Raw genomic sequence first — 24758 nt, forward strand, 5'->3', positions numbered from 1 at the left:
CAGATGTGGTTGTTTCTTGGTGAGAGCCGGCCCGAGCGCAGGTTGAACCACACCACGAGGACCCCCCCACTCAGTGGGCCCAGGGCTGGGGGTGCAGCTTCCACGCTGCTGAGCAGCATGGCTATTTTCGTTTGTTTGTTTAAGCTTTTTATTTCTTTATTTGGAGAGAGAGCAAGCAGGGGAGGGGCAGAGAAAGAGGGAGAGAGACTCCCAAGCAGGCTCCACACTGTCAGCACAGAGCCCGACGTGGGGCTCGAACTCACAAGCCGTGAGATCATGACCTGAGCCTACACCGACCCAGTCACACAACACAGCATTGCTGTTTTTAACTAAATTTGCCATGTGCTTTTTCGCCGTGGCCGTGAGCGTGGCTATTGTGACCGTGCTGCTGCTCAGTGATTCTTGTGCGGCCCTTGGCCCTGAGATACCACAGTGGCTCTGAAGCCAAGCCCAAGCCCATAGGGCAGTCGGAGCTATTTCAGATAACTACTGCGTACCATGTTTTAAAACTGAAAACACTGATTTTCTTTGTTCCCAAATCTACCCCCCGCTTTTGTGAGGGTTAAGATGTGATGAGATTGCATTCCACGATAGAAAACCCAAGATGAAAAACTCTGGGGCTTCTAATTCAGACACAGGAGAGAATGGAACTTCTGAGGCAGAAGTCTCGAGAAGAACGATGTTTTCAAGCTGCACACAACTGTGTGGAAAATCTCAATTCTGTTGGAACAAGGTATTCTTTAATGAAAACCCCTTTGATGATTTCTACACTGATCTCTGTTTCTGAGCTGCTTATTCTGGAATTACTTTTTTAAAAGATTAATTGGACTTGGTTTGAAGTGTTTGAAGCATACTTGGTCTGTTTTAGGCTGACCGTCTCCCATGCACTTGGCAGGCAGGAGGCATTTGAGCAGAGAGGCTGACAGCTGAAGTGAACAAATGAAGAGGCTCCTCTTGGGTCCCCTCTTCCCCTCTCAGGAGTGCACTGAATTCCTTGCAGATTTATAAAGGGCACTGAGAGGTGACTAATTCTGGAGTGTCTGAGTGAGGCTGAGAGAGCTGGGGTAATTCTCAGTGTTGCACTCGTCCGAGTTTGTGTAGTGTTTCGTGTTTCCTTCTCCTCATGTCCATTGTTCTCAAGAGTCCATTGTTTAAAAATTTTTTTTTTTCATGTTTATTTTTGAGAGAGAGAGAGAGAGAGAGCACGAGCAGGGGAGGGGCAGGGAGAGAGGGAGACACAGAATCCAAAGTAGGCTCTGGGCTCCGAGCTGTCAGCACAGCCCGACGCCACGGGGCTCGAACTCACGGGGCGAGAGATCATGACCTAAGCCAAAGTTGGACACTTAACTGAGTCACCCTGGTGCCCCCAAGAGTCCACTGTTTTAAATAAGTGCTGGTAGGAACCGTCAGCTCTTGGTCAGTGCTGGTGCCTGGTGATTCACATCTGCTACCTTATTTAATCCTGCCAGCAGCCTTATGGAATAGGTCTTTGTACCTTCCTTGTACACAGGAGGAAGTTGATGCTCAGAGAGGTTAAGTCCCAGCTAGTGCTGGATATCCTGGCGCAGGTTTGTATGGAAGCAGAGCCTGAGAGGATTTTGCTGCAGGTAGTTTGTACAGGACGTGATCCTGGAGAGGAGGAGTGAGGAAGCAGAGAGGAATCACAGGAGGAACGGCCAAGACAGGGATGTGTTATTAAAGTTGATGCTATAGCCCCGGGGCTCTGCTTCCATCAGGATCTCTGAGAAGCGTTCAGAAGGCCTCCTAGAAATGCCCGTCCAAAGGAAGGGACACCAGAACACTGATATACTGACATCTGTCACCTGTTGGCCGAGAGCTGTCTTAACTCCCCAGAACTTCTGGGCTATGTGGCTTGATGTTCCCCGAGACTCGGAGAATACTCTGAGCAGAAAAACAGAGACAGATACAGGTAAGGGACCTTGTGGGCCTCCGAAGGGGCTCACGCAGGGCTGCCTTCCTTCCAGAGCCACGCCTGAGATGAGAAGTAGGCTAAAAGGGATGTGATGTGAGAGGTGCCAGAGCGGCTGCGGAAAGGGCTGGGACCTGTGCCCCGACGGCTTCCAAAACCTGTGCTCTTTCCAGACCGCCTCCCTGTAGACAAACCTAGGAGATGGGGGAAGTTAGGGCAACACAGAAATACAGAGAATGCACAGTGATTATAATAGTGGGAACAGAATGAACATCGTCGGTACAGCACCTGTCGTCGTGGAGTCGGGAAGATTCACTTTCTGTTGGTGGTGGCCAGTTAACGTGCGTGTGTCTTCCTTGCGTGTATGTAGGTTAGAATACAAGACGAATGCCCAGAATATTCTAAGTACTGGAGACTGCAACTGACTCGGGATTAAAAATACCCTCCATCATCGAGTTTTTAAGGTCGGTCACGCATACGAGATTATGTTGTTCTCAGCACGTGTGAAATGTGGTGGTGGGTATTGGTGGGGGACAGGTGGGGGAATGCCTATGCTGGGCCTCATAGACCACCGTTCACTCTGAGTTCTGTGTATCTCTTGTTGTTAAAAGTCACTTGGTAACACCCCAAGGATGTTTTAGTGCTGCGTAATTGACATACAACATTGTGTAAGTTTAAGGGGTACATGTTGATTTGGTGCAAGTGTGATTACCACTGTAGCATTAGCGGACACCCCCATCACCTCACGAAGTTACCGTTTCTTTCTTGTGGTGAGAACATTTAGGATCTAGTTTCTTAGCAGCTTTGAAGAACGTAATACAGTACTGTTGACTCTAACCACCATGTTTTACGTTAGGTCTCTTCTAACTACAAGTTTGTACCCTTTGACCCGCATTCCCCCTCTCCCTGTCCCCCGACCCTCAGCTCCGATAACCACTCTACTCTCTGTTCTAGGAGTTTGGCTTTTTCAGATTCCACACCTAAGTGGGAGGACAGTATTTGTCTTTCTCTGTCTGGCGTGTCTCCCTTAGCTTAACGCCGTCAAGGCCTGTCCCTGTTGTCACAAACGGCAGGATTTCCTTCTTCCTTAGGAATGAGTAGTATCCCATTGTACGTGTCGGTACACACGCACACCCCACCCCCACGCGCTTGTTGACACTGAGGTGTTAGCTCTGGTGACTAATGCTGTGTGCAGATACCTTTTTGATACGTGGTTGCGTTTTGTCTGGATATATGCCCAAGAAGTGAGAGCCCTGGATCATAGGGTGGCTCCAGTTTTAATTTTCTCGGGAGGCTCCACGCCGTTGTCCACAGTTGGCTGCACCAGCTTGCATTCCCACCAGCGGTGCACGAGGGTTCCCCTTTCTCCATATCATCGCCGACACCTGTCGTCTCGTGTCTTCTCAGTGGTGACCGTTCTGACAGGTGTGAGGTGGTGTCTCGTTGTGGTTTCGATTCGCATTTTCCTGGTGATGAGTGATGACGCACCCGTTGGTCATTTGTCGGTCTTCTTTGGAAAAACGTTTGCTCAGATTCTCTGTCCGTGTTTTAATCGGATCTTTTTTTATTGAGTTATATGAGTTCTGACGTCCCAAAGATGCGACACTCCCCAGAGGTGAACGGTGGGGAATAACGTCTGCAGTGAAATTATCTTCGGCGTCTCAGGCCCCATGTTTCTTGCCCGACAGTAAGCTCAGCCTAGCATAGTGTCTGCACGAGGTAGGCACTGCGAGACGCTTGTTTAGGGGAACGAACCCAAGGAGTCATCGTTTGATTCTTGGGCCAGTCGCACTTGGGCAGGGGCTGGAGCCAAGGCGGCTTGTCTGGAGGGTCTCCGTACTGCTGCGCGAGAGGCCAGCGCACACTTAGTGTGTAAAACGGCGCAAAGGTAGGAGCTTACCCGCAGCCTGTAGGGCAGAAGTCAAGGCCGGTGCCTCGCGGGCCGACGTCAGGGTGTCGACCAGGCCACGTTCCTTTCTGGGACTTGGGAGAAGAGCCCCCGTCCGAGTTCATTCAGGTGGTTGGCGGGGTTCCAGCTCCCCGCAGCTGTAGTCAAGGCCCCTGCTTTCAGCCGGGAGCTGCTCTCCGTGTCTGGCCGCCACCTGCGTTCCTCGCTGTGTGGGTCCCGCATCCTCAGAGCCAGCACGGGAGAATGTTCCTTGTGTCACGTCCCTCTCTCACGCTTCACGTCTCTCTCTCTAGGGAAAGTGCACGCAGGTGCCTTTAAGAGCCCGATCAGGTCAGGCTTGCCCGGGTGACCCCTCTCTCTTAAAGTCAGCTCTGCCCCGGGGCATAGCCTGCTGATGGCAGGAGAGCCAGTCCTGCTGATAGTCGGGGAGGGCATCGTGCAGGGTGTGCGCACCAGGAGCAGGGCATCTCAGAGGCCGCCTGAGAACTCTGCCCCCCATGGGATGTACAGAGGACTCCGGAGTTCAGAGCAAATGTGAAAATAACCCTGGGCCCGTGAACGAGGTGGATAATGGTAAATGCCTGACCCAGATTTCATTTTTGCGTTCCCCATGCGCTCATTGAGGAAGGTTAGAGCGCTAGGAAGTGGTCACGGGATGGTAAATTGGGGGCTCTTCCTGGCATGACGAGGCTCAGGCTGATGGCCTGGTATTGCTGACTTGGCCCAAACTTGAAGGGTCACTGCTCACACTAATCAGAAAGTTCTTTCTACATTATTTCACTGAAGGCGCACGTCAGGATTGGGTTAGTATCTCTATCCCAGATTCAGCCGGGTGATGTGAGGCTCAGGAAGGTTGACTGACTCAGCCAGGTTGCCCGTTAGTGAACAGCAGAGCCGGGACCTCGCTCTTCTGATCCAGCACGGCAGCTGCATCCTTGCCCTTCCACTTATTGAACGCCTGCCGTGCCCGGCTCTGAGCCGGGTGATGAGGCGTCGCTGTCCGCCAGGAAGTCCGAGTCTTGGCGCCCTATACTGCATGTAATGTACGAGTCAGCGTCACCAGTCTGGTCGCAGGGGGTGCCCCAGGGCGGGATAGCAGGGTCCGCTGGAGTCAGGTGAAGTGTTAGCCAAGAGGCTGGTCTTGGCTGATGAACCGCTGATCCGCAAACAGTGGACACGTGGTGGGAGGTCATGGCGCAGGGAGAGGCATGGGGGGCCGGGGGGCTGGCCCGCCAGGTCAGGGGAAGAAGTGCCATGGAGGGTGGGCGGGGCAGGGGGGCACCTGCATGGCAGTCGGGGCACCAGCCGGGGTTTGACAAGCAGACGCGACCCTCTCAGCTTGGAGGGTGGAGGTGAGTGCGTACTTACTCCCATTCCCTGCCTCCGTCCCTCTTCAGGCCCTGACCCCGAGTGTTCTGTTTCCGTAGCTGAACTCGATGCAGAGCACACCCAGAAGGTCCTGGAAATGGAGCACACCCAGCAGACGAAGCTGAAGGAGCGGCAGAAGTTTTTTGAGGAGGCGTTTCAGCAGGACATGGAACAGTACCTGTCCACGGGCTACCTGCAGATAGCGGAGAGGCGAGGCAAGTTGGGCAGAGGGCCGCTGGCGGCGGGGACCCTCCCCGGGAGCCCGGAGACCGTGTCTCGCCGCGCCCCCCAGGTGGGGTGTGGGGCACAGGCCCCGGAAGTCTGTTGTGGCGTTAGTCCCCAAAACTCAAAGTGGCTCTGCCATGCGGTATTCGTCTCGTCCTTGTCTCTACCTCTTCCTGTAGGTCTAGGCTTCAGTTGGAGATACTTAGAAAGCATGGAGCAGGCTTTGTTTTTGTTTAAAAAGGTAAAAACCAAAGAAGCATCACCCATAATTCTACAGCACAGTAAAACCTCCGTCACTATTTTAGGGTGGTTCTTTCGTGTGTGTGTGAGTCTGTACATAATTGGTATCAAACCATACACACATCTGGCTTTGTGTCTATCTAAATACTGTACAGGGATCTTTCCCCCTGTGTTATTAACAGTTCTTTAAAAGGGTATATTTTCAAAGCTGCGTCTGTGTCGTCAGGATGTACGCAGTTAACATTTAACCAGACCCCTAGTTGAACAGATTCTTTATCTTTATACACGGTTCTGAGATGAACATCCAGATTCATAGATGTTCGCGTCTCTGAGAGTTCCCAAGAACAAACTGAGCAGGGGCGAAGCCCGGTACGGGGTCCCTCATCCAGCCTCTAGAAGGAGCACGAGCACCTTGGTTGCACAGCACGTGGGCAACCGTCCAGGGCCCCTCTGCTCACCTGCCCCTCCGCACCCCTGAGCCCCTCCGCTCCCCAGCCCTGTGTCCTCCATTCTCTCCCCTGGCCGGCCTGGCCCCGGTCTTTGTTCCGATACCCTGCCCCTCACCACACCCCCCAGCTCCTCTCTGTTCCCCTCACTCGGTTCCTTCCCTGTCTTTGAATCCGGTGTCCGCCCCCAGGAGAGAGGTTAAGGAAATAAAAACCGAGGAAGGAAAATAATGGAGGCAAAACACATCAAAAGTAGCATGGCGACACGCCTGGGAGAGCACCACAGGATGCGCCGTGTGGATAAGGCTTCTTTCCTCAGGGCGGGTCAGACTTGAAGGAGGACATCCGGTCTCCACAGAGCTGGCTGTGTCCCTTTTGTATGCCCTCCTCTACATTCTGTCTGCGTCTAGAAAAGCCGGACAGACTGCCTCAGAATATGCGTGCTATTCGTGGCCTGCAGGGTTTGGTGCCGCTTATGGAGGGAGTAGCCCGTTCGCTGCAGGGATTCGCGTCTCGTCACGGGCAGGGGTGAGGTCACTGTACCCTGCACGGCCGTGAGACCCTCTCTGGTGTGTCGGGGGCCCCGCCCTCCCCACCCCATCTCCACCTGTTAGCCTCCCAGGGGCCCCACCCCCAGACACTGCGATGACACTGGGGGTCAGGACTTCCACATACGAGTTTGGGGGACACAGACATCAAGGCCGTACCAGCCACGCACCTCCTGGGAAACACACTGCAGATCTGAGGACAAGGAGCCGCTGCACCCAGGAGGTGGGAGGAGGTCGGCCAGCAAAGGGAACAGTCAGAGACTATCAGTGCTGAGTTAACCCTGCACGTCCAGCTTGGTTCCCTGGATGTTTCCGGAGCACCTGCGAGCACTCGGCACGTCTTTAGGCCCAGAGGAAGAAAGGCCAAGTGGAAGTGCCTCTTAGGTAGGCCCGCGCTCGTGGGGAGACGTGGGAGCACACACGGAGGTGAACCGGCGCAGGGAGGTTCCAAGTGCCTCCTTGCGGTGACCGAGAGCCCGGCACACGGGGACCCTCCAGCTGGCACGGTGGGGTGCCCGGCCAACTCTTGTTGGACAGACATCAATGAAGTGTTAAGGAATTGAATTCTCACAGTTTGGGACACTTAAAGTTTCCAAGAAGTCTTAGGCTCCTTTTTTTTAAGGTAAAAAAAAAAAATGGGAGTCAGGCACATGTTGCCAATATGTGTGATTTTGAAAGCACTGAAGAAGAAAATTGGAGATTTGGGCTTTTTAGCTTTCTACTTCAGCCGGAGCTGGAAGAACATTCAGATAACAAATAGGCATCTCTCGGCGAGGCTGTTCAGAGCCATCCCTTAGACTTCCGGCCTGGCAAGTCCCATGTCCCCTTCTTACAGACTGTTCATCTCCAGGGATGAACGCGGGGATGTTTAATGTAGGAGAATCCGTCAAAGTAAAAAATCTCCATAGTGAATGTGGTATTTTGGACTCATTCCACTACATCAGAAATAGCAGTGAATTTTTCTCACTTTCCAAAGCATCATTTTTTAATTAAGACAAAGGAATGGAAAGTTTTATCCAGCGAATTATCAGAGTAAAGGGTAAAGGGGCACCCGTGACTCCTTGGATCGGGGTGAGGCTGGAGAACCCACGGAGCTGGGAGCATCAGGCACTTGAGGAGGCACGAGGCCACGCCAGCTCGCCAGGCAGCAGAGGGGACCTGGCACCCGCCACGCGCCCAGCAGTCCTAGTGCCATCAGGGCACGTGTAACCTGGTACGACCCTGACCCGGGTTCTGTCTTCCACCCGACATGACTCCTGTTTTCTCTGTTGCTGGGTGCTGGGGTATCTTGACAGATCACCTGGGAGACACGCTGTTCCGTACGTGTGTGTGCCCACAGTTAGATCTCAGGCTCCCGTGGGTCCCTGCTGAACTGGCAGTTCGGCAAAGTCGAATCTTCTGGAGCCGGGGGCGGCACCCTGTGCCGCGAGACACTCTTACTCAGGCCTCGGAAGTCCCCCAGTGGACCCAGTGCCCAGGACAGAGAGGGAGGTGATGTCTGCGCTAGTGGTAAAATTAACAAAGTTAGAAGAGATGGAATTAGTAGATAAAACCGCACTGAACTAAAATTCATATAGCGTCCCCCAAGATACAATCCAGAATGCAGTAGTATCTCAAAACACAATTGCCAGCTTATGGTTTTAACTTTGTGTGATTGTCTCCCCGTGAGTGTTTTATTTAGAACTTTGAAATTTGGGGTGGCTCGGTCTGTTTAGTGTCCACCTCCTGATTTCGGCTCAGATCGTGATCCTAAGGTGTGGGATTGAGCCCCGTGTTGGGCTCCATGCTGAGCATTGAGCCTGCTTGAGATTCTCTCTCTCCTCCCCTCTAAAAAATAAAAAAACCAAACCTCACTGTGGAGGACATTCTCTTATGTCTTCGTACATGTGATGAGAGTTTCTTTGGGGCAGTGGGCCTCAAACTTGAGCAAGCCTCAGTCACCAGGGGGGGGCTGTTCACATGGAGACTGGTCTCACCCCAGGGTTTCCGAGCTAATAGGTTTGTGGTGGGGTCTGAGAGTTCACATTTCTAACAAGCTCCCAGGTAAAGGAACTCTTGAGGCAGTTGGACAAGGGCCCACACTTTGAGAACCACTTCTTGAGGGTGTATCACTGGGACAGTAATTAACAGAGTCGTTTGACGTGCTTATCTGTAATTTCACTAGATTCTGTCCGATTACCTGCCCAAGTCCCCCGTTGGTTTACGGTGCCCTAGCAGTGTGTATATGTGACATCACTTATCTTTGTCAACACTGGGTAGTGCCTGATATTTAAATTTTTACCAATCTGTGAGTATGAAATGACCTCTTGTTTTTAATTTGCATATCCTTGATTGTCCATTTTCCTCCTGGTTGTCTGTCTTCCTTTATGGGGCCTTTTTTTTTCTTTAATTTTTTTTAATGTTTTTATTTATGTTTGAGACACAGCATGAGCGGGGGAGGGCAGAGAGAGAGAGGGAGACACAGAATCCAAAGCAGGCTCCAGGCTCTGAGCTGTCAGCACAGAGCCCGATGTAGGGCTCAAACCCACACACAGACTGTGAGATCATGACCCGAGCTGAAGTCGGACGCTTAACTGACTGAGCCACCCAGACGCCGCCCCCCCGCCCCCCTTATGGGGTCTGATGCTCGTGGTATTGGCCTTTACGGATTGTCATCTGAGGCAGTCACCTTCACTCAGTCCGTGGCTTATGGATTCTAGAGAGGCCTTTGCTAGATGTGTGTTTATTTCAACGTGATCGGCTCTACCCATTTTATTGCTAATGGTTTGTCCTTTTGTGTCTTGTTCAGGAAATCCTTCCCTCCAAGTATAAGCACACAAGTAGAGCTTGGCTGTAACTCCAAGTTCTAAGAACATTCTACTGTGTTTTATTCTTAAAGTTTCAGTGTTTCCCGTTTTATAGTTGGCTGTTCAGTCCACCACCGCTCGTTTTTCTGTGTATGGGGAGGTAAGGACCCAAATTCAGTAACTTTGCCTCCACCCCAGCACTCTTTCCCCACTGTTTCTGGGTGTCTCCACTGCAGTACCCGGTGAGTCTTTTCTGGGCTCTCTTCTCTGTCTCTTTCTTCTGTTTGTCTAGCCTGGAGCCCAAACTCTACTATCTTCATTCTTCACTAAGCAGTGGCTCTCAACTGGGGGCGGTTTCGTCCCCTCGGGACATTTGGCGGAGTCCCCAGAGTTTTGCCTGCTGTGCTTGGGGCAGGGCTGTGCTGTTTGTATCTATCCGCTAGATGCAGGGATGCTGTTGGGCACCTGCCAATATACAGGACAGCCCTACAACAAAGAATGCTCTGGTCCAGAGTGTGGGTGCCTTGGCTGAGAAACCTTGTCTTACAGCAAGTCTTGCTGTGTGGTGTGCTGGAGCGATTCTTACACACCCCGAAACACGTTTATGCATTCTTTCTTGAGAGTTGCCTTGGCTATTCTTGGCTCTTTGTACGTCTGTATAAATGTTACAGTCAGATTTGCAAGTTCTATGAAAACCCGTCCAGGCCTTGATTGTGGTTGTGTCGCTTCTGTGCCGAGGGAGCACCAGCCTCTCAGTGGTGCTGGACGTCCACACGTGCAGTAGGCAAGCCCTCCTCCCTGATTTCCCAAGAGCTGGGCAGAGGCAGCCTCAGACACTGCGGGGGTCGAGTGATTTCTCTGTGGGAAGAGTTGCCACCTGTTTTTCTCCACTAGGTACAAAGGTTTCCTATTTCTTGTCAATTTTAACCAGTTTTCCATGGAATCTGTCCGGTTGATCTGTAGTTCTCAAATGTGTTAGCATAACGTCCATAGTATCATTCTCAGCCTTTGTGGTATTTGGGTTGAAGTTTGCTTTTCCACCCCTCTCGGATCACTAATTTGTGCTGTTCATCCTTCATGATGAGTCTTACACAGAACAGTCATCTTTAAGTGTTTTCTTAAAGACCCAACTTTTAGCTTTGTTGTTGGCTATCGTATGTCCCATTAGTTTCTCTTCCTCAGTGCTGGGCATCTTCAGTGGCGGTTTTGTTTTTTGGTTTTTTTCCTTGGTTTTGGTCTAATTTGACTGGGCTTGGTTTTCAGCATTCTTGTCTGAATAAGGCATTCAAAGCTATGAACTTTTTACAAGGGTAACGTTCACCACTTTTTAACAGAATTCTACAAGTTCTGACAAGTAAGTTTCTTCCTGGGTTTTTTAGATTTTCCATTACAATTTCTTATTTGACTTGTGACCTGTTTACAAATGTTTTTAAATAATGCGTGAAGTTGTTTCTAGTTACCTTTTGTTCCTGATTTCTCATAAACTTCATTGTGGTTGTTGGAGAATGGGTTTTTGATTTTTTTTTTTTTTTTAATTCAAGACTTAGAGTTTTCCTACATGTTCTCTGTGCATTTGAGGGTAAGATTCTAAATGATAGGGTTCTGTGTGTACCCGTTCCACCAAGATCATAAGTTGGGCTGTTTAAGCATTCCCTATTATTGAATTGTATAGTTTAATTATTATCAAAGAGGTGTATTAAACCATTCTTCCCAGGATTATGGATCGGTTAGATCTTCCTTGTCACTCTGCCATTCTTTAAACATCGCCACAAATTATATGTCACACAAATTTTGAATTGTCCTCCAGGCAAACTGAAACTTTATTAAATCACTAAGTACTACACTTTATTTCAATATTTTTGTTTTCCCTTAAAGTCTGTTTTGTTTCCTATCAATATTGCTATGTCAGGGGCACCTGGCTGGCTCAGTTAAGTGTCCGACTCGATTTTGGCTTAGGTCACGATCTCTCAAGTTGGTGAGATCAAGGCCTGCGTTTATCTGCCTGACAGTGTGGAGCCTGCTTAGGATTCTGTCTCTCCCTCCCCCTGCTTGCCCTCTTTCTCTCTCAAATAAACTTTAAAAAAATGTTGCTAGGTCAGCTTTCTTCTTTGAGTTAATTATGTAACTACTTAAGCTTTTGTTTGTTTCTTTTAATTTAATGTCCTTATGTTTTGGGAGCGTCTCCAATAAACTAGACATAGCGAGATTTTTATCACTTTAATTCAGTCTTCTAATCTGTTAACTGGAAAATCCGACTCATCTACATTTACTGTGATTACTGACACACGGCTTCATTACTACCTTTCTTGGTACTGTTCCCATGCCTTTTTAATCCGGTTTTGCGTTCTCTTCGGTTTTAAATCCTACTCCTGCCCTTTTCCAAAGGATGGGACAGACGGAAATGAAAGGGAGCCTGTGTCCCTTTCAAAACTGCAGTCAGAGCAAGGCCAACCGCCAGAAAGGCCCTGCTGACAGGCCGTGGCCAGAACAGAAAACCTGCCGGTTGCCTGACTTCAGGTGGCCCGGCAGCCGCACACAAGCACCCACGGGGCCCACAACTGACCGGTGGCAGTGTCCCCTGACCAGTCAGCCTGGAGAAGCTTCGGGACGCCGCCCCGCTGGTACCCCTCGCGGTATCGAGACCAGTCGGGCCGTGAAGCAGCGCAGTGACTCCGCGTGGCAGTGGCCCTGGGCCTGCACCCCGCCCGAGTCCACACCACGTGGCTTTCATGCCTCTACTTCGAGGAGTCACCTCAGCTACAGTAAGCTTCCCCCTGCGAAGAACAGAAACTACATGCTTTCTTATTTTAGCGCTGGCCTTGAACGAGGTTGTGCCTAAGACGGTCAGCTCCTCCCCTTCCGCTGCCGGAATGGGGTCTTACACCGCGATGGCTCTCGGCCCCCCCCCCCGTGCCCCCCCCCCCCCCCCGCCCCGAGCTCCCGAGTCACCCACCTCCTGCATCCTGGGCCCGACCTCCTGGACTCTGTGCCTGTGGCGAGAGTAGGTTTGTGGTGACGAGCTGTCTGCGCTCATAGCTGATGCTCGATCTTAAATGCCATTTAATGTTACATAATTTTAGAAATGGCATTTATCTCACCTCTTTGAACTTATTCCATTGTCTTCTTATATTGTTGTCGAGAAGCTGTCAATCTAATTATTTCCTTCTCTTCCCTCTCGTGCCCTCTCTCTGACGTTCCCCAGCTTCACTGCAGGTGATGTAGGGGAGGATTGCTTTCATCTGTCTTCCTTGGAATAGATTTTTGCTTCCTAAATCTGGGACGTCACATCTCCCAGCAAGTCTGGGAGAAAATCAGCCTCTTTGTCCGTGTCCCCCACCATCTCGTCTTGTCTCAGAACTGGGACAGTGCTGCGGGTTTGCATTTTCCGTCTGTTTCTGCGCCCTATGGCCTTATTCATTCTTCCTAATTTGTTTGGCCCTAGTCCCTAACCATCGGTTTAATACCGGCGCACAGTTTTACACATTTCAGTGATTAAAACGTTCCTATCTGAAAGTCGTTTGGCTGGTTTTTGATTCCATCTTTAAGGTCATTAAAATGCGTAAAGTCATTGGAATTCTCAGTAAAGGGTGTTACACGGAGCTCCTTTCTGCTGACCTGCGCTCGGAGTGACGGACCGGTTCCCACCGTGTGCTGTGGACTCTGGACTGGGCTGAGTTTATGTTTTTATATCACTGTGAGACCCAGGGCGAAGGGGGCCTCCACATCCAGAAATAATTTGTTTCTGCCAGGGACGGTCATGCCTGGGGTGACCACGTCGATTGGCTCGTTGTTTTCTGGACCACAGAGGTAGCTGGAATATGGGCTCCAGACCCAGGGGCTGCCCTCCCCCAGGGCCCCGGCTGGTGGACCCCTCCTGGTATTGATGTCCTTTTGCTCCTGGGCCAATTTTACTTTTCTCTTTCACCACAGAGAGCTCGTGCTCCCCACTCACCAGCATGCAGCTGCCCAAAGCTTGTCTGCTTTTCAGATCAAAGACTAGAGAGATGTCATAAGGGCAGTGACAGCTTCCCCAGGAAGCTCGATAAAGTCTGGGGGCCTCTGCACGTAGAAGGCAAAGCTGTGTTGGCAGGGAGGTAACGAACCTCCTACTGCTGCAGGGATGTGGCTCTTGGGACCCTGCTCCCCGCAGCCACGGGCTGCTTTGTGCAGAAACGGGTCGTGTTCCGCACCTGCAGGCCGAGGGCTGGGGGTGAACGGAACAGCCAGAAGGGGCTGACGTAATTTAAGCAGCCAAGGCCGGTCTAGGGTGGAGTCACAGGGCCTGACTGGGGTGTGTCGTTTTCTGTCTTAGAAAGTCTGGAGTAGCAGGAGAGATTTCATACCTGGAGAACATACGTAGTTAACTGATGCACTTGAAGGGTTACTGAGGACCAAAAGGATCATTCCTTCTTGTGCCCGTCTCTCCCCAGAGCCCATGGGCAGCATGTCGTCCATGGAGGTGAACATCGACATGCTGGAGCAGATGGACCTCATGGACGTGTCTGACCAGGAGGCCCTGGACGTCTTTTTGAACTCCGGCAGCGAAGACACGGCCGTGCCGTCTCCGGCCGCAGGTGGGGGCGACAGCCTGGCACGATGTCTGTCACACGTCCGCCATCTCCCTCCAGAGGGAGGATCCTGGACGCCCGGGGCCAGTCTCTAAGTTCTGCCTCTTGTCCCACCACCTGTGGGCTCACGGCGGTGGGGAGGGAGGCTCTGGTTGGTCCGTGGTGAACCTCTCCCAGCTTGCGAGTGCTCGGCCCAGATCCGTCCAGGGACCGCGCAGTCGGACCCAGGTCGAACTTCTTCCTCGGGCTCAGAAGGCCTCTGGGAGTCAGGCTGTAAGGCCTGAACTTGGGACTCACCTTCAGCACCCCCCCCCCTCCCTCCACAGGTGGTCACTTGACCTTTTGCTCAGCTTGGGCTCATAGTTTAAGAGTTAAGTCGCCACCCTTCAGGCACTTGATCTCCATTTACTGCCTTCCCCAAATTGCGACTCATGGAAGGCCAGTAGAAATTTTCCAAGGCCCCCCTCTACCCGGGCCCAATTTAAGTCTGGAACAAGCCCTGCAAGGTGGGGGCAGGGTTGTCTCATATGCACATCCTTGCTAAGAAAGCACTTCTGTTCTTGCACAGGCGCAAAAAGGGAAAGGCTCAGACCAGGGTCACGGCGCTACTAGGCCCCCTTCCTCCGAAGCCCACCTCCAGTTTTCTTGTCCACTTGTGTTTCCTCTACCTTTTCCCCGAGGCAGCGCTCTCCCCCTCCCCGCCGTCGGGGGGCTGGGGCAGGGCAGTCCAGAGTGCGCCTGGCGCTTTCCCGGAGTCAGGGACAGACTGGGGTTTAGGACCTTCTTCAGTTCCCCTGAACTTGGAGAACCGCTACAAGATCAGTGAGACCGGCGCCCAGAGAAAAACTCCCCGAATTACTGGCCAGGACATGTCCTGATGGCCGAGGTTCCTGGGCTGCTCCTCAAAGCAAGGCGGCCTGTGCCTCCGGCGGTTTCTCTCAGAAGCCACCCCGGGCGGCCGGAGGGTCCACTCAGGGTCCCGGGTGCCACCTGCCCTCGCGGAGACAGGCAGCCGGCGCCCCCGGGCCACCGGAACCCACGCCGCGCGCCCCTTCTGTTCCGCGTGCGTGGGGGTCCGGGTGGGGGGGGGGGGGGGGGGCGGCGGGGAGGCGTCTCCGCAACTTCCGTGGCAGCTTCTCTGTTGTGTTTGCAGGGCCCGAAGCGGGCGGCGGGCTGAACGAAGTCACCCTCCAGGTTCCCAGGCCCTCCGCGTCGCGAGCCGAGTCGCCATCCTCACCGTCCGCGCAGGCCCCCGGCGACGGCGGAGAGTCCCCCGTCGTCCAGTCCGACGAGGAGGGAGTGGAGGTGGACACGGCCCTCGCCACCCTGCACACCGACGACAGTGACTCGTAGGTGTGCGCGCCCCGCCCTGGAGGCGGGTGCCGTCCCCGAGGCTCCTGGTCGTGACGCAGTTGCCGCCGGCGCGAGGCCCTGACTGTACGAACCGCTGACAATAAAGCTTGCGGACTTCACCCCGACAGGGTACAAAGCCAGTTTGTGCGGAAGGGCTTCGAATTCCAATTGGTACAGCAGGGAGGGTGTCCATGCGGGCCGCTCCCGCGATCCTGAGTCCGTCCTCCCGAGTGTGGCTGTAGCCGGCCCCCGAAACGGCCACGGCACACGATCCGCTCCACCGCTCCCTCCTTCCTCCTGCTGAGGAGCGGGTCGCACGCAGGGTCCCCTTCGCCACCACTGGTAGCCCAGAGCCTAGTGAGGGAGGGCGGCCCGGCCTGCTGTCGCGTCCCACGACGTGCCACTAGCCAGCGGGCGCAGGGAGTGAGAGCTAAGCCGCTTCCGTGGGGCCTAAGCGACGGAGTTTCCGAGAACCACCTGCAGACAGAATTGGGGGGGGAGGGGGGGTAAACTCGCCGCCGCAGGGGGGTGGGTCGCAGCCCTCTGCCCGTTCACCGGAAAACAGAGACCAATCTCAAAAAAACTTCGTTTTTATTAAACCTTGTAGTACAAACCTGAAAAGTAAACAAAAAACTGGCAATAAACAACATGAAGTCTTCCCTCCCGCGGGAGGAGTGCAGAGCAGCGCTAATAAATTAAATGTCAAACTGTAAGCCATAGGCAGAAGTTTACTGTCAAAAAGAGGGAAAGTACACAGCAAGGCCATAAAAACCGGACAACCACATTGGAAAACACGTGACTCTGTTTATGTAATTGTTAAATATTCCAAAAACAGTTCAGTCTTCTGCAACAACAACCGACAAAGTGTATCACAGGACGCTCCCGACAGTCCCACTGGCAAGCTCAGTGCATATGAGTAGCTACGGGCTCGATGGATCCAATTACGAAACAAAGGACAGCTCGTGAAAACAGTTCCCTTTTTTATTCCACACGTACTGTACACACAACCGGAGAAGGGCAACAGCTACTCCATTATTATTTTGTTGTTGTTGTTCAGTGATGTAAGCAGCACTTATAAATGTTACAAGAAAAACCCTGTAAGCATCCAATCCACCCGATGAAGAAACGGAAACGTAAGGCTTTTCTTCATCTTGTCCTCGCACCCTCCCCACCCCCCACCGAGAAAAAGGCTCAAGTATTTAAAACAATTTACAGGCGTATGTACAAAAGGGATGGGATTCTTTTTTTTTTCTTTTTTTTTTTTTTTGTTACAACATGAAGAGAAAAAATAGACAAGATGAGCGCAAATGCATTTTCACATTCAGAAAGAACTGCAGACCTCCTAGTGGCTCTAAGTGTGACCGTCAACGAAACGAGTTTAGAAAGAAAGATTAATGCTGACTTGTGAAGGTGTAAACCAAGCAGTGACATGAAGACGGAATGTTAGAGAGATTGCACGTCTAGGACAAAGAAGCACTTTCGGCTTCGATCACTTTTTTTTCCTTTTTTGTTTTTTTGTGGTTTTTTTTTTTTTCTTAAGGATGCTATTGAAGGGTTTTTTGATAAAGTAGCCAACAGCACCAAAAAATAACAGAATGGATTTCCTAATGAAATCAGGCACAGGTTTCCCTCACGTGACCCCTCCAAGGCAGGCAGTCTGCTTTCTTCTCTCGCTCTCCTCTTTCCCTTAAACAGATGCATAGAGATGTGCTGGTAAAGAGAACCTCGTCGTCCGCTTCCGCATTTTGCCTCGGGTTAGGAAACAACGTCCGCCTTCAGCTGCCATAACCGCCCAAAGAAACAAAATGGGGGTTCTCCGGTTTTAAAAATTACAAACTCATTTTGCACATGACAGAAGAAAAGACAGCCAAAGTAAAGCCATTTCTTTTCAAGTTTTGTGTGTGTGTGTGTCTCCTATCCCTTTTCCTCTCTAGAAAAATCTGCTCACATGACTGGTTTTTTAAAATTTGTTCTCCAAACTTCACCCTCTTCGAAAATGGGTTAAAAAAGCCTTTTTTCCCCCCAAGTTACCAAAAAAAACCAAAACAAAAACAAAAAAACAAAAAAACCAAAACAAAACAAAAAACCAAAAAGGCTTTTTTCAGCCACAGGGGCGATACAAATTAATACAGCCCCCTCAAGGGTTTTTAAAACAGTGAATATACGGCAGTTTCCAAAATCTGACTGCAGTATCTAGGTATTCTAAGTACAAAAAAAAGTTCAACAGTTTAATGCTAAAACAAAATTAGTTCTCTAAAACCAGAAGAAAATCTTCTTTAGAGCTAGTGCAAAGACAGCTTGTATCCTACAGCAAGTACTCCAAACTAGAATATCATAATTACAAAAAAATATATATCGATCGACACGGGTGTTGGCATCTTCACGACGAGCTCGAAGCACTTCGGGGGGAACCGGAGGAGGAAAGCCGGGGTGGCGGCACGTCCACGGTCGCCCTCTTGCGGGGCCCTCTTTTCGGTGTGGGTTTGCCGAGACGGTTCTCGATGCTGCCATTCTTACCAGACACTTTGCCGCAGATCTGATTGACCAGACTGATGATCTGCTCCTGTTTCCGGGCGAGAGGAAGACAAATTAACAGACCAGAAGCACGCGATCCCAGACCCCTCCCGGGGTGACGCTCGCCACCACAGCACAGGACCGGGGCGGGGGGGCCACGGAGTGCTGCCCCCCGGAGGCGGTTCACAGACACCGGGAGAAGCGATTCTGAGGCGGCGGCTCAGGCAGAACGATCCTTGAGAACCAGGCCCCTAACCTGGCCCCTAAAGCGGGCCCTTTGCTTCTCACAGACACACCTGCCACTTCATGGCCTGGAGGGATGAGGGGCAGAGCACCTGCCCCAACGAGCGTCCTAGCCTCTGAGCCCCCGAGCCCCCACCACGGCACTGCCCCGCGGCTGGCAGGGTCACTGAAATCCCTGAAGTCCCACAACTGTACCCAGTACGTTGTTTTCTACACGCATCTCACGTGTAACGTGTCCCTCGCCCCGGAGCCTGGGGCACCCAAACAGCAAGAGCGAGTCACCGTCCCGCGGCCACACGACCCAGCCACCCGGGAGACGGGCTCCATGCGCGGACAGGGTAACGGGGCTGCCCATACCAGCACGCAGGGGCAGGGCTGCAGCGGGGCTGGGCTCTGCCTGCCCCTGAGGCTCACGGGGGCGTCCCGGAGGCTTCTTGCCCCGAAGAGGACAAGTGCCTAGGGCAGTGTCATTCCAGCTGCCCGGGCACTCGAGCCTTCCTTCACCTGGCCTTGCAGATAAATACACGTGTCTACTTCTGGATATTTCTGGCACCCCTCCTCTCGGCGAAGGGGAGATGATTAACAAGCATCCTTAAAGTCAATCAAGGGAACCATTTTGCTGTCGGCATCAAGTATGTATTTGTAACCTCAACACCACTCAGAACCATGCAGTTTTACGAGAAACCGTGGGGGGAAATACCAAAATGGCATATGGCCAGACCTTTCAGAAGCACCTGCTCTGGACCAGGGTCAGAGGGAACCATGTGGACACAGGCGGGGGCGAGGGGGGGGGGGGAGGGGGGGGTTGCTTATCCTTCACTCAAAGGCCTGGGGTTCACCTGAGTCCGAAGCTGGCCCTCCCGCAACAGGAGCCTCTCCTCACGGAAGTGGAAGGTGTTAAGGGCGAAGAAGTGAAAACCGTGTGGGAAGAAAGTGAAAAGCACCCTAGAAGCAACAGGGCCGCCCGTTTGTGCAAAGGCTGTGGCCATTTTTTCAAGCACTTACGATAAACTTGCTAAACGAAGATAACTAGATGAGCTGCTTTAACACCTGTGGCTTAAGCTTTCAGGGCAGCACAGGCCGGGCAGGGCCCTGCCTGCACCCTGCGGCTCCCTCGGCCGGCCCGGGGGGCTCGGACCCGGGATCTGTGTGCCCCAAACACCGGGCCTTCCAACCAGAGCTGCGGTGCCCTCACGAGGCACTTCTGAAACCCAGCCAAGAACCAGAAATTACAGAGTTAAAAAGCACACAGCTTAAAGAAGGAGCGGATTCATTCTCATTTACTAAAATTAGTCCAATGACAAAGTAGGCAGCTTCTATGCCCTTTTCTCTTACTCATGAAAGTGATTAAGCTTCACACAGACCCTACAGACGGGATTCTCTGTCCCATATTCCGGTCACAAAAGACAATGGGCTACAGACGGAAGAACCCAGATTTTGTAGAGCCTGAAACCCTGAGGGCGAAGCCCCCCAGCATGTGGGCGGCACCGCGCAGGCCGACCGTGCTGTTCTGACTCCCCGCTGAGGGTGTCTTTGTCGCGGGCTCTGACGTCCACGGGTACAGCGGAGCAGCAGGGCGCGCAAGGCGGTTATGCCTTCACCAACGCACACCCTAAAAGCCAGACCCGGATCTATTCTCAGCTCAAGCTTATTCTGCCAAAAGCTTATTATCCCGACCGACCCACAGCCTGAGCCCCCACAGATGCGCCACCACGCCCTCCAGAGTCCTGCCCGGAGCGGAAACGTGTGACGCCAGACGTGGTCACCTCACCCAGGACCCACCCCTACTGAGATCTGGGTGCGGGGGCCGGCGGGACAGAGGAGCCCACGGCAGATACAGCCCTGGGGGCGGTGCCCTGCTGGGGGCCGGGGGCGGGGGGCCGGGGAGGGCCTGGTGCAAGGGTGTGTGCAGCCGCCCAGGGTAGGGGACACAGCACCACAGTGATCTGAAAGGTGACCCCCCCCCCCCCTCCCAAGAAATGTTCTGGGTCAGTCAAGACATGAGACACGTCCTCCAGTCGCCGCGCAAGCGACTGCCCAGCAGCCCAAAGCGTTCATGCTGAACGTGCCAGGAAGTCGAGGCGCAGGCCCGCTGCTCGCTGCAGGGACAGCCCTAGCCCAGTGGCACCTGCTCTCCGTGCCGGCTGACGGACACCGCCAACCGAGCGCGCGAGCGAGGGCTTCGGATGGAGTCTGCCTCTGCAGACGACCGGGGACTCAGCGAGACAGGGGCCATCAGGGGACCGTGAGGCGCGACACCCCGGACCAGAGCGGAAGCACCGAAGTGGCGAGAACTGGCTGGACTGGCACTTATACAAAGCTGGAACGGGATCTGGGGAGCTGGATGCAGAAAGACAAGACTTCATGTTTCAGCCCAGGGCCCTTGGGTGAGGACCCAGAGCCGCCCCCTGGCCTGGTGCGCGGCAGCCCCGCCGGGAGCCCAGCAGTGGCTTGTGTCAGATGCTCCGCGTTCTTGACCTGATGTTGGTTACACGGGAGTTTCTATGGAGATGAAACATGCCGGGCACGGTCTGCAGCACTTCCAGGAGTGACCCAAGGCGTCCGCGCCCCCACACGCCCCCTGCCCCCACCCTAGCCCCGGGCAGATGGCACAGTCACGAGGGTCATCGGCGCCAGGTGTCGGTCACCAGTGCAGCGGGATTCTCGGCAGACCCCGAGCTCCTCCTCGCACTGACCCCCACCCTGGTGGCTGCTCGCTGTGGGGGTGACCGCGGCAGGCAAAGTGCACCGCTATGGGAGGTGGTGGCCGAGGGGGCTCTGCAGGGCTGCAGCGAGGAAGGCGGTCTGGCCCTGGCCCCAGAACCCTAGAATCGGGCTTTTCCGGGAAAACCAGAGATAGCCTTGGCTCTGAGGCCCCTGAAGCGGCCAATGCTGCTCACAGGGGGCCCCCCACCCAGAGAGAAGGGAGACAAGGCCCTGATCTTCCCGTGCTGTCCGCACCACGACCTGTCCTTCCCTTCCCTCACCTCCCCCCGCCCCCCCATCTGCATCTGTCTCGCGATGGACATGCACAGGTGGCCCACCGTGCCCCTGGATCTGAACCCTATCCGGAGGGGACAGCACAGTCCCTCATTTCCTCAGCAGCCTAGCCAACCAGTGGGGCCAGCACCCAGATCCCGCCCTCGTAATTGGAGGCCCTGGCGGCCACTGGTGCTGATGGAGACACTGTAGGGGAGAGATGGGCCAGGCTCCCGTGCAGGGGGAGGTGGGCCAGGGGTCACCATTAACTGGAAGAAGAAAACTGAGATAGAACGAAGTTTGTGGAAGTAAACAAATCTCCCCGGTGTTAGTTCCTAGGGCTCCCCAGGTCGGATCGGACACAGGCTGGACCCCCCCACCCCCACTTTCTGTGGAGTCAGGCCGTCCAGACAGGGACCCAGCACCACACTGGGTGCCCTCGGCCTCCGTTCACCTCTGTGGAAAGGCCGAGCAGGGCACAGGTCCCCCCGGTGCGGACTGACCTCATCGTAGCGGTACATCAGCTTCAGCCCTCGACAGGACTTCTGCTTCTCCACGTGGCGCAGAGCACACTCCAGGCAGAAAACCACATTCTCGTTCTCCTGCACGACCTGTGGGAACAGCGGCGGCCGGTCCTGAGGTGCAGAAGCCATCGGCTCCCCCCCCCCCCCCCCGAGGGAGCAGGGGCAACTCAGGGAGGCCCGACCCCGGCTAAAGTCCCCTCCCGATCTCTGCTGCCCCTTCCCAGGAGGGGTTCTCGCCAGCGACAGGCTGGAGGAGACAGGATGAGACCCTGGTGCCGCTGATAAGCTGTCAGGCACTGGGCCTTCCGGGACCTTGTGCACACAAACCACCTGGGGAGAAAATGTGGCAGGGTGACCGGGAAACGCACCCCGAACATTCCAGCGGCGCGATCGATTCTGCTGGTTACCCAGAAGCTGCCCCCCGCACGCCCCTGGGGGACCCGATGCCTCTGCCCGGACCTGCCCCGAAACTCCAACTGCCTCCTGGGTGATCTGCAAGCCGGACAGGCCCCGACCGCCTGCCAGCCCGTGGGAAAGCCTCTGGCAGCGGGAAGCGCACACCAGGGCCTGGGGCCCAAGGTCCCTGTAGGCGGCACAGGGCCTGATCCGCCACAGACATGAAGATTTGGGGGTGGGGAGGGTGCAGAGGGACAGCTGGTTTGCATGGGGGCCCTCCCCCTGTCCCTGTCCCCGTCCCCCCAACTTCTAGTCCTGGTCTCATTTAGAAGGAAATTTGGGGAAAATGCTGCCTTCACACACAAGACGCAAGAGGTTCACAGGCCTTTTCATAAAGACTGAGGAGAAACAGCCAGCCGCGGGAGTAAGGAAGTGACACTTAAGGAAAGAAACCCATTGCCTTTTAAAGACACTCAGGCTCAGGACAGGAATAGACAAAAATAGGAAACCGTAAACAAAAATACAATCTTATCACTAATCCAAGCACTGAAAGTTGTGAATCAAAATAAAACCTCAATTTTTACCTATGAATTCAGGATGATACAAGCTTTCTTTTCTAAGTAACTTAAAGGTTTTTATTTATGTGAAAGAAAGGAAGCAAGCGTGAGCAGGGGAGGGGGCAGAGAGAAGAGAGAAAAAGGAGACAGGATCCCAAGCAGGCTCCACATGGTCAGCACAGAGCCCTACTTGGGACTCGAACTCAGAAACCGTGAGATCATGACCTGAGCCGAAAGCGAGAATCAGATAGATGCTCACGGAGGCACTGCAACGTAGGCTTTCTTAAAACAACAGTCAGGCTGCTAGGAAATGCCTAGTGACAGCCTGCAAACAAACCCACGGGAACAGGCCAGTGCCCCGCACGGAGGTCGTGGGAAGTAACGGGACACTTTCCCACGGGAGTAACTCCGTTCCAACACAAGAGGGACGCCCACGGGACTATGTGGCTTTTATGAGCCATGCTCACAAAGCATTTTGAAGAGCCGGGGAAATGCTTATGCTTTTCTTTCTCTCAGAGAGCATGGCTCTTGATTTTCTCTCCTTAGAAACGCCTTGGAAAAGAAAGACTAAGGCGGAAGAAAACACAGATCTTCCTGGACTTCTAAGAGGCCTACACCCCGATCGAGCCGCTGAGAGCTGAAAACCTCCTAAAGCTGAAACTGCACGTTAGGCAGCTAACCTCCCGGACAGCACGGCTCAGCCGGGCCCCCCTGACGCGTGCTCCCGACAGCAGTCTACGCTGGGCCAAGTCCCACAACACAAAGCCTATGTGACAAGACACTGCTGACTGTCCCGTGTGACTGCTTGAACGCCGTGCTGAACGTGAGGCCAGAAGGGCTGTGTGGGGCAGAGCGGTTGTGAGAGAATCGGCCGTTCAGCCTCGTGACTGCAGAGCTGGCTGGGAGCCGCAGTCACCGCTGCTCTGCGTCACACGGGGGACCCCATGGCACATCGCGGGGGGGCGCGGCTCTAAAGTAAAAATCCGAGTACGATTTCCACTAAATGCCTACCAGCTTTGGACCATCGTAAAGTGGAAACGTCCTAAGTTGGGAAGCATCCGTGTGTGGCCGCTGTGGATGCCATTCTATCCCCCCCACTCCCCGTGCCCCCAATCAGGTAAGTCCTAACGCCCAGTACCTCAGAATGGGACTGTATTTGGAGGCGGGGCCCAGAACAAGGCAACTGGGGTAAAATGAGGTCACCGGGAGGGTCCGGTCCAAGTAGGACTAGTGTCCTTTCAAGAAGGGGTTAAGACCTAGAGCCTCCTGGGTGAGGGGTGAGGGGTGGGGGAGGGCACACGTGAAGAAGACCCGGGGAGACTGTGGCCATCTGCTCGCCAAGGACCCAGAGGCCTCGGACGAAACCCACACTACCGCCTCCCGGAGCCCAGACTCGCGGCCTCGAGAGCTGGGAGGGCAGGGGAGGGAAGGGACGGTCGTCCAAGCCCCCTGCGTGCGGTGCGGACTAACGCAGCTCTCCCCTTCTCTCAGCCTTCGGACTGCATGGGAGCAGCTGGGGGTCCCCCACCTCTGCAGGGCACCCGGCCGAGGGCTGGGGGACATAGGGTGAGGCAGTGTCCTCCAGGCACGAGGCCAGGAGGGGAACAGGGGTGTGCCTGATGCCCCGTGCCTCAGCGACCACGTGGGACGTCAGTGCCACAGTGGGTGTGAGGACACTAAGCTCCAGTCACCGGAGGGCCGTGAGCACCGGGCAGAGGTGCACGGCGTCCCGACGGCCCTGTGTGGGGGCAGCCACCCCGACGTTGGGGCCACACCGGCCCAGCGGCCATTCCCCTGAGGTGTCCGAGCCCCGCTCTGGCCTGGGACCGCCGTGGGGAGACACAGTGACCGCACGAACACGGCTAAGCCCAGGGCTGGGTGGGCCGGGGACACCGGCGGGGACGCTGTGGAAGCCAACAAGGACGGAAGCGGGGCGGACGACCGCAGGAGCAGCAGCTTCCGCCAGAGGCCAGGAGGCTGGGAGCAGGGCTGCTCCGCTGGGGGGGACCGTCCGTTCTGACCCAAGGCAGCCCCAACTCCGCAGGGCAGCGCACTGGACCCTGACCCCGAGGAAAGAGCCGAGGACTCGCGGGGCCCAGGCCCCTCGGGGGCAGTGGCCGGGTGGGGGAGGGGAGGGGGGGTGGGGGAGGACAGGCAGGAGTGCAGGGCAGA

General features: G+C 54.3%; 2 protein-coding genes across 10 annotated transcripts in view; one reads left to right on the forward strand and one right to left on the reverse strand.

The window, feature by feature from the left end:
* DTNBP1 (dystrobrevin binding protein 1) overlaps positions 1-15492 on the forward strand; it is a 129489-nt gene extending 113997 nt beyond the window's left edge. The window contains exons 8-10 of one of the 2 annotated variants that reach the window (XM_045497336.1): positions 5267-5422; positions 13883-14026; positions 15174-15492. In XM_045497336.1, coding sequence (XP_045353292.1) covers positions 5267-5422; positions 13883-14026; positions 15174-15373 — 500 coding nt within the window. In that variant the 3' untranslated portion in view covers positions 15374-15492. The remainder of the gene's footprint in view (positions 1-5266; positions 5423-13882; positions 14027-15173) is intronic. The other variant, XM_045497337.1, reaches the window with a different exon arrangement.
* Positions 15493-15947: 455 nt separating this feature from the next.
* Positions 15948-24758, reverse strand: part of JARID2 (jumonji and AT-rich interaction domain containing 2) — a 275699-nt gene continuing 266888 nt past the window's right edge. For all 8 annotated transcript variants that reach the window (XM_045497328.1, XM_045497331.1, XM_045497332.1 and 5 more), the window contains 2 exons: positions 21613-21720; positions 15948-17936 (listed from right to left, as the gene is read on the reverse strand). In XM_045497328.1, the coding sequence (XP_045353284.1) occupies positions 17754-17936; positions 21613-21720 (291 nt within the window). In that variant the 3' untranslated portion in view covers positions 15948-17753. The remainder of the gene's footprint in view (positions 17937-21612; positions 21721-24758) is intronic.

The sequence above is a fragment of the Leopardus geoffroyi genome, chromosome B2 (genome assembly GCF_018350155.1).
Source record: "Leopardus geoffroyi isolate Oge1 chromosome B2, O.geoffroyi_Oge1_pat1.0, whole genome shotgun sequence".
Classification (NCBI taxonomy): Eukaryota; Metazoa; Chordata; class Mammalia; order Carnivora; family Felidae; genus Leopardus; species Leopardus geoffroyi.